We start from the raw sequence: 9728 nt of genomic DNA, 5'->3' as shown, positions 1-9728 counted from the left end.
TTTTATAATGGAGCATTTTCGATTGCGTCAAAAAATGACCTTGACGACCAAAATTTATTACTCGCGACTGTACATCGATAACAAAAAAAAAATAGTGTGTAGTTACTACACGTTATGAAAATCTTTTTTCCACTTGTTAAACTGCAAATTCATAAAAAAAAATATGACTTTCATAACTTGTACAAATAACTATTGTTTTTTCACAATTTCATTAAACGAATTTGACATTTTTATCAAAATTTAGGAAACTGCAGTTAACTGTGTTTTACGTTTTCTAAATAAAAAAAAAACCAAATCACTATGTTAGCGTTGCAAATGTATTGTGGGTTGCATTTTCAATTTCGTTGGGCTCATTATCACTCGTGAAAAAAAAACTTTTCTACAGCAGATCGCCCTTCGACAAAATGTACGAATAAAAACAAAAACACAAAAACGAAATGGACCTTGACTCGGCCACCCTGTATTGTAAAAAAAGACAAAAAGAAAATGGAAGAGATGAAAGAAGCGTCTATAAATATACCTTTTATTTAAATCATATAACATGGTACAATAATAATTGAGTCTATAATAAAAAATTAAATTTCTCCTTTTTCTTTAACAGACAAAGGAAGTGAAATATCCAAAATATTGAGTTTCCTTTTAGCTTTCTTATATCTGTAGGCCTAAAATGAAAACAACTTTTAAACGACCGACCGTTATGTACAAAAAACAAAAATATTAAATCACATCAGAGGAAAACTACTCGAGTTTTTGGATGGTGAGAGTTTTTGTGAGGTAGATGATTGTATTCTCTGAAAGAAAATCGTGGTGTTAGTATAGAGGGTGGAACTACATGTCAGGGAAACACTCCGCCTACTCGCCCGCACACTTACCGGTGTCACTGTGATGTTGGCCTGGAGCAGCTCCGCTTCGGAGGGGTTCTTCTTCTTGTTATTACTCTTGTTGGGACTGCTTGTGGCTGAAACAATCGAATAAAACACCGTCACCACCCTCTACGCGACAGTTCACCTCCTGGCAGATTGGGCAGCGTGAAGACGTCGTTCCTCGCTTTCTGCTCTTTCTTCTTCTGGACACCGGTCGAGGAGAAACTGCTCAACCATCCACTTCCCGACTCGCCGTTGCCGTCTGCGGCGACGTTCCGTTCGAACTTTTTCAGAAACTGAGTCCTGGGGTTAGTCAACAGAGGCACTTGGTTTAGGTTAGATTTCACTGACAAAGTCTGCAACAAGTTGGGAGACTTCTTCGGGGGGTCTCTGTTGAAACTGATATTGTTTATGCTGGGGTGCAACACGTTCGGGGATTTGTTCAGGTCGGTGAAGTTCTGCTGGAGCGACTGGAACTGCGGCGGGGAAGGTGGCAACAGGGGACTGTCCCCGTTTCCGTCCTGTTTTTGGACGGACACGGGCCTGGTGGACTCGTTCTTCGCGGTGAACTTCACCAGACTCTCCAGAGACTTCTCCAACATCTGCATCTCGGCGGTGCTCCCGTTGCCCTTCTTCTGCTCCTTCTCTTTGGAGGAGGTCTGGACGGACGCCTGCTTCACAAGTCCTTGTCCGGACTTCTGCACCACGCTCAACCTCTGACTGGTCTTGGACAGGCTGATCAGATGCTTGTCTGGATCCGCGCTGAACATGTCATATCCGTACTTCCTCTTGACGCTACCTTCCGCTAGGTTGAACTTCCACCTGATCTGGTCGTTCTTCCTCGTCTTCGCCTCCGCCTCCTTCTTATCCGTCGACATCAAAATCTCAGTCTTGTACTTCCTCAACAGAGGATTGTTGTTGAACTCGGTGTTGACCTTCTCCCTCAGCGCCGGCAGGAACTTCTGCGGGAACCTGTCGTGAGCGAAATAGTTGTTCTTGAGCAACTCTTCGGAGGTGGAGCGTTCGTGCGGGTCCATCTTCATGCAGTTGGAGAGGAACTCGAGGGCGCAGAGCGGCCAATTGGGGAAGTGTTTGTAGAGGTCGGTCTCGTTCGACGCCGACTTGATCATTCCCCGCAGGTGGGAACTCCGAGACATCAGGTGCTGGTGGCGGTGGCACGGCTTGCCTGCGAGCGTGAATTGTTGACTCGTTTGGGGGTGGGACGGCGGGGGGACTCACCCAACATTTTCACGATGAGATAGAGCTGGTCTATGTCGCTCTCGCCGGGAAAGAGAGGGTCGCCGGTCATCATTTCGGCGAAGAGACACCCTATGGCCCAGATGTCCACGGCCGCACCGTAGTTCGCCTCGCCGACGAGGAGCTCGGGGGCGCGGTACCACCTGGTGGCCACGTATTCCGTGCAAGGTTCCCCCGAGATGCAGACCAGCCGGGCGAAACCGAAATCACAGAGTTTGACAACGCCGAGGGAAGACACCAGGACGTTTTCCGGTTTCACGTCCCTGTGGATGATCTGTCAAAAAAAAGATATTTTACTTTCTTCCCTAAATATTTCCAAGACCAAGGCCCCGATTTCAAGTCGTGGTGCAGCGCAAATGTGTAGCTATCTTTGTCCTACACATTAATTACCAATATGCGTCATCTTTCTCTCTTGCGCCGTTACCATGACAACAAGTGCGACCGTCGCAAGTCAACTTGAAATCGGAAAGAGACAAAGTACCACTCACGTGATTGCTGTGACAGTAGTTGATGGCCCTCGTGACCTGGTAGATCCTCTCCCTGCACCTTTCGTCACCCAACCCCCCCGGCATCTTCTCCAGCTCGTCCAACACGGTACCCTCCAGGAACTCGAAGACGAGAAAGAAGCGCTTCCTGTGGCGGAACACTTCGATCATCGTGACGAGGTTCTCGTGTTTCAGTCTCTGGAAAGTACCTCGATCTATACTCCACCGGGCGACCACCCCCTCGACTCACTTTCAACATGCGGATCTCCCTCAACGCCATCTTCCTGATGGTGGCGTCCTCCTCCGTCTCCAGGAACTTCTTGATGGCCACTATCTGGTCGGTGTCTTTGTGGCGGCATTTCATCACCAAACCGTACGAACCTTCCCCCACGACGGATATTTGTTCGTATTTGTCCATGTTTTGCCAGGGCGATCCTTCAACTCATCTGCAATGGAAAATTTCGATTACCGCTCGAAACCGCCCCCGCCGCCGTCGGTTTATCTTTTCGATTTTCATTTTCGCACGCGACTTCGGGGGCGGTACTCGAAAGCGCCGATAACGTGTACGGAGCTTGACCCGTTAACCCCGCTCGAATTCGCCGGAACCACCCCCCCAAACAATAACATCAAAATTAATCCGCTGGATTACCATCAAATTTATCCGAGTCATGTCATGTCATGTAATTTATCTTAATAACGATATTGTCCGATCGATACGGTTTTAATATGGCCGTTCGGTCGTCCGTTTTTCGTATTTAGACATAATTCATCGACGATGAAACCTGAACGTTCATGTAAAACCGCCGACGAAAATAGAAACCGTCGTTAAAAATTGATTTTTCATTTAATCTCTATTTACGAGTTTTTCAGTCACGAATTTCAGCCGAAACCAATTTGTGTGGTTGGCTGAAATTTGGAAAAAATTCCACACACGCTGAAACACCCAAGCAAGAGGGTGAAAAGACGGCGGCGGGGTCGTTCACCCCCGACTGACCACGGTTAGACTGACCACAAGACAGACACGCAATGCGGGTTGTCTCCACGAGAGAGGGGTAATTATTTCAAAAGCAACGGCGCTCTTTTGTTTGCTTTGAATTATTTATTTGTCGGCGATTGTTGATATCCGGGGTTGGATTATGATTGGTGTTCTGGTATGAATGTATTAGGCGAGGTTTTAATAAATTATCGGACACAAAACTTGACGGGTTAACGGACTTTCACAACAAAAAAGTGTGCCAGGAAAAGCAGTGAAAAAATATGACAATATGATGGTGAACAAATCACTCGCACTTGATAAGTCCCGTTATGTTTATCGACTGTCATTAGTCGACGGCTTTCAGAATTCGGCTAACAGGGGTTGTTAGCTAATGAGTCTTAATTTCACTATAATTTTGTTTGATTGAAGGGTGGCTGCTTCATTTTCTTCGTCATTTATTTACATATTTGCTTTTTAGCTCATTTTCTATGAAAATAAACGTGGAGCGGCCCAAATTAACACATTTTTGAAGATGTTGATTCTTTTCTGTTTTACCTGATTACACAGAAATTTTCTCAAAACTTATTGGGGGGCGCTATTGTTACAATTTTCTAAAATTCTTAATAGTTTTTTATGTATTAAGGGCGTAATGAAGGCGTTTGTGGCCGGCGGTGTGACGCGCTAGGGTCACAAACGCTAATTATGCCCGTGGTACACTTCTATTAAAAAAAAAAGCGTACACGTATTGAGAGCTACTGTAAATGGGGATAAAATTAATTAATCGTTTCCAAGAAAACGTATTACTGACATTTTGTAGATACGTATGTCAAATGTGTGAACACTGTTTTTTATAAATTTTTAAATTGTTGTTAGATTGTTGAAAGTTGCCTTTTTCCATAAATTTGTGAATAAAAGCTTGAATTGTGCTTGTAGTAATTGGTAATACATGCCTAATAAATAAAGCAAAACATTTATACACATTAAAATCTCTGAAGAATACATCGATCAAATCCAGCTATCATCACGGATTTCTAAGTAACAACAATTAAAAGATAGGTTTACGATATGGCAATCTAGCCAAAATTGTGCTCACTACTTGTACGCTTTTTTTCTGAATAGAAGTGTACATACAAAATTTTATTTTTCACTTTAGTATAATTGCATGATAACTCCTAGGATACGAAATACGTAAACATGTCCATAACAACCGGAGAATAAAACAGGGCGTAATAAGAATAAGCGGGCGTAATGAATTCATAACGCCCTCATCAATTCATAATTGCAAAGATGCCAATTTTTTTTTTTTTAAAGAACACGTATAGTGAAAAATAAAATCTTGTATGCACCACGGCGTCACCGAATGATTACGCCCATCGAACGATATCCATCTCTCGGGCTAAAGCCCTCGAGCTGGATTCATCGTTCTCCGGGCGTAATCATCGTTGTAACGCCCTTGGTGCATAAATAGCTATTATGTCCGGTCGAAGTTTTGAATTTTATAATAATTTAGGTAGATTCAATTTTAAAATAACGACACAAAAATCAGGAAGGTGGAATAAGCCAGTTATTGTTATTACTGTAGTAACGGCATAAACAAGGGCGGTAAAAACTTTTACAGCCCCGGGCTATAATATACTGAATTACGCCCTAAAAACTAGTCCATAAGTAGGCAAAAATCGCCCGATCGGACATAAAAGGTTTTAAAATCTTCTCGCCCAGTCAAAATGTTTGTATTGTTTACACGAGTTTTTTTTTTCTTTTGTGAATATTTTAATTTATTTAGCTGTTATTATTACAAATAAATTAAAACTGAAACAAGACAAATTTGTATTGTGTCATGACACGTTAATAATAATTAATAAATTCAAAGAAGTCCTCCATCTGATTCCATTTAGATCAAACAAATATTATTTTTATTTCTAATCATTCACCCAAGTATATTTTAATTATTTGATAATTAAACAAATCACCAGACGAGGCATTTATTTATTTGTATAAAGTGAAATTATAACAGTGTGTTCTTGCTACAAATTATTTTTATATAAACAACTACTTCCCACTCACTATAAATAACGAATTTTTACGATAAGAGTTGAATCTACTTTCTTTGAAGTTGAACGTTTGATTCTTTCCCACTTTTTAGAAGTAGGACAAGGTGGAGGTTCTGAATTAATTTTTGAATGAAAGTTAACAAGTAAGGGTGGCTTTAAAGGTTGTAGAATAAACTTCCCCCATTTAATAGCCTATTACAACGTAAAAACTACAGAATGTTTTCTTTTGAAAATGAACTACATGCTTTGTTTTTATTTGTAAAAATCAAAAAATGTGCTCAAATTACAAGAAAAAGCTTGGTAAATAAAAAAAAAGTTCATTAGCGGAAAATCCATTAATAAATCGATAATTAAAACAAAAACATAACTATTACATCTATATACCGGGTGTATTCTGAAAAACCTTTGGTACTATAACTTCCTTATTTTTTATCTGATTTTAACAAATGATACGTCAAACAAAATCGTTTTAGAAACACTAGAGCCCGACATGCTATGATTTTTTTTAACATTATATTTTTTGACAGACCGCAGCTAACTTTGTTTTTTTAAGTTGCACTGTATATTTTTTTATCTTTATTCTGATAGATATTTATCTTCTGAATCCACAAACATTAAAATAAAAAATAAAAAATTTGTTTTTAATAAAAAAAATTGAATTTCCAAAAATCAAGTAACCATAACTTTACTACAGCAAATGTTTGAAATTACCTCCATTCTCTCTAAGGCAGATTCGACACCTTCCACCGACGCCCATTGCAGCGTTTAATAAAAATTCTGGTGGTATTTGTTCACATACTGCTACGATTCTTTTTATTAAATCATCTCTGTTATCGGCCGGAGTCAAATAGACATTGTCTTAGTCACTTTGCAAAATTAGAATGCACTTTTATTACTGTTTAATGTGGCTGCTTGATTTAAAAAAAATACATCATTTTTTAATTTCTTCTTTTTGTTTCTATGCATGAGCATGGTTATTTACATTTTCATATTTAAAATAAAAATCTCTATAAAACTGAGCAAAAAAAGTTAATAGTGCCATTTGAAAAAAAAAAGTTGACTATCATTTGTCAAAAACAGAACTCAAGAACAATTGAAATTATAGCCCATTTAAAACGATTTTGTTTGACATATCATTTATTAAAATCGAAGAAAAAATAAAGAAGTTATAGCACCAAAGGTTTGTCATAATACACCCGGTATATAAAACTGACTGTCTGTTTGTTTGTAAATTTTGTATGCAAATCTACAGTTTTACTCCGATCTTGATGAAATTTTGTACACTTGATCTTCAGAACAAGAAGAAAATTACTGTCTACTTTAATTTTACAAAAACCAACCCCTACTACCATTTTCAACCCTGTTAAGAAAAAAAGACAGTTTTTTCGAGTTGGAAATACCCTCACCTTCGCCGCTTCACCCCTATTTCATCCTCTGAGTACATCGTCACCTTCGCCGCTTGACACCCACTAAAAGCAACCCCTATTATCATTTTTAAGCCTGTTAAGCACAAAAAAAGTTTTTTCGAGTTGGATATCGCGTTTGCATGATATGTTCAGGTGTCATAGTTACATTTGGTTGTTTATAAAAGTAGCAATTTCGCAAAATGTGTTTCAATTGTGGTTTACCGGAAGATGTCTTAAATGAAGCAGAACAAGCTTCAAATAGCTTAATACCGGAAAAATCAAAAGGCAGGTATCTGAAATCAAACGAGACAATCAAACAATAGGAAGATCTAAATAAGGTTACAACTGAAAATAAAAGTGTTATGTTGGCCTATTTTCATGAATTGGTAAGTGATCATAGTGTTAGTTTCTTATCGTATTGATCTTTTTGTTTATATAGTCGAAGAAAAAAGTAGTCTACAGTAAAGTTTTAATTATTCTTCGTAAAAAGACAAACTTCATATTGAAATTACTGCGTTTATCACAATACATGAAAGTAGAAACATAATTTTAAAACATTCTGAAATTTGCGGGCAAAGCCGCGGGTAAAAGCTAGTTTATAATAAAATTTTCATAACAAAATATGTATTATTTATTAAATTATATAATTAATCAACTTCAGTACATAACATTTTTGTTTTACAATACAAAAATTTCCGATAACAATGCCCTGAATGCTTGCAGCGTTTCCACGTTGAATGGCAAAGGAAATCCTCTCAAGAAGGAATTTCTTTGATTTTGAATCGCTTGATTCCGCAATAAATCGGTTTCCGATGACATTAATGAAATCGATGGCTTCTTTGCACCAAGAACCTAAGGTTTTATTAAATTACAAAAATTTTAAAATTATTTCTTTTACTTAAAAATGTCTTATTTTAATTGTTGATGATTTTAAAATGTCAAATAATCGCTTGAAATTGTTTTTTATTTATTAAGCCATTATTTTTTTCCTCGTTTCTTTCACAAACACGATAAAAACGTGCATCCAATATGGAGTTTCAATTCTCTGAAACGATAATATTTTCTACCGATATGAGTCTCGCCAGTTCAGCTGCAGCTTATCATCTGCAAACGAAAATTTTTATTGGCCACTAAAATATTAAGTGGCAGATTTGCAACTCCTGGTTTCGGACTGTTTGTCCTCGACCCTTGCCGACGTAATAAAGTAATTAAGCCCCAAAAAATTAGACACTACGTTGCAATTTATTTTATTTCGGAGTTTATGGCCGAAGTGGGAATTTCTCGTCGACTAAAAATGGATTATTACTAAATAATGTGCCACATGCGACAAAAAAAATTGCCTTCTCAGAAAAATTCGGTATTAACATGGTCATATTTTTGCATTGAAAGTATAACCCCGAAAAGTTTCGCCTTCTGAACGATGTAAATATATTCTTGGTGTGACGTGGAATTCAATGTTGACACATTTTATAGTTGCGTGTCAAAATCTGTCTGCAAAGTCTTGTTACGCGGGCAAACCAAAATTTGCATAGACAATGCACACGTTGCTAAACAATTTTTGACACAGTCGGAAATATTTTATTGTTTCTGATTTTATCTAGCATAATCAGGTAAACTTAGGGGTGCCAGATGTGGTTCAGGCAAACTCCGAAGATTGTACATTCACTTTGAATAAATGAGGCGAACAGTTTTGGTGTAAAATTGTTATTTACTGTAATAAAACAATAATAATAAATTTAACCTGTCTCAGTTCTTTCCGGTGATTTCAAACTTTATCGTTCATTTTATTTATACTGGTTTGGCAGTACATACTTTGAAGACAGCACTAATATTTTACATTACAAAATATCGTTAATTATATTATTATACTTGAACCGGAGGAAACACTCGGAAAATTGTTGAAAAAAAAGTTCTGGAAATTACTTCATCGTAAATTGAACCGTATTACGTTTCCCTAACGCAAAACTACGGCAAACAGAACAAAATTGTATAGAATATTTCAGACTAGCGTAAACATTTTCTTTTTGTATATAAAACAATATATTTTTTATTTTCTTTTATCTTATACAAAGGTCCTTGAACTTAACATAATGAATAATCCAACCCAGCCCTCATTATGAGAATGATTACATACCAATGTACGCACACCGATAAAATGCAATTAATCTTTACTGGGCTTACTGGCTTATGGAGACTCGTTCCTTACGTCACTCGTCCCACAAGTGCCAATTATTAAGTTGTACACTTTTTTTTCTCCCAAACTGATATGGAATTAAATCTGGATAATCTTATTCCTCTGTATAATAAGTTGTACTCAACAAAACTAGCATTTTTGTTTAACATTGATAAAGACTTGTGTTCTGTTATGACAGCGATAAATACATGTGTTTATTATTATTGTCCTAAATAAACATATTTTGTGTTCTTCAATTCAGTCAAAAAATGATCTCGTCGAATTACACTCGATTATTCTCAATAGTAGTGCCTATTTTTTACTTATCAAATAAATTTATAATGAGTTCTTAATTTACTTGTAGAACTTTTCCCATTTTCAAGAGAAACTAGATCACGCGAGTGGAAACCTTGTAGTTGTGGCCTCTGAATTTTCACCGAGGGGGGAAAATGAATTATTTAAAAATGTCCTCATCTGTCGATGGTTTTTTTTAGACGCACCAATTAACGTTCAATCG

General features: G+C 37.6%; 1 protein-coding gene across 5 annotated transcripts in view; it reads right to left on the bottom strand.

The window, feature by feature from the left end:
- Nucleotides 1–509: 509 nt before the first annotated feature.
- Nucleotides 510–9728, bottom strand: part of LOC138139413 (cyclin-dependent kinase-like 4) — a 26767-nt gene continuing 17548 nt past the window's right edge. For 2 of the 5 annotated variants that reach the window (XM_069059675.1, XM_069059676.1), the window contains exons 2-7: nt 2856–3051; nt 2609–2814; nt 2103–2394; nt 1009–2049; nt 873–958; nt 510–662 (exon numbers count right to left, since the gene is read on the bottom strand). In XM_069059675.1, coding sequence (XP_068915776.1) covers nt 576–662; nt 873–958; nt 1009–2049; nt 2103–2394; nt 2609–2814; nt 2856–2964 — 1821 coding nt within the window. In that variant the 5' untranslated portion in view covers nt 2965–3051 and the 3' untranslated portion in view covers nt 510–575. Of the gene's footprint in view, nt 792–872; nt 959–1008; nt 2050–2102; nt 2395–2608; nt 2815–2855; nt 3052–9728 lie in introns of all 5 variants that reach the window. The other 3 variants (XM_069059671.1, XM_069059672.1, XM_069059674.1) reach the window with 2 other exon arrangements.

This window comes from Tenebrio molitor, chromosome 9 (assembly GCF_963966145.1).
Source record: "Tenebrio molitor chromosome 9, icTenMoli1.1, whole genome shotgun sequence".
Classification (NCBI taxonomy): Eukaryota; Metazoa; Arthropoda; class Insecta; order Coleoptera; family Tenebrionidae; genus Tenebrio; species Tenebrio molitor.
The sequence above is the reverse complement of the archived record's forward strand: the minus strand, read 5'-3'. Positions and strand labels throughout refer to the sequence as shown.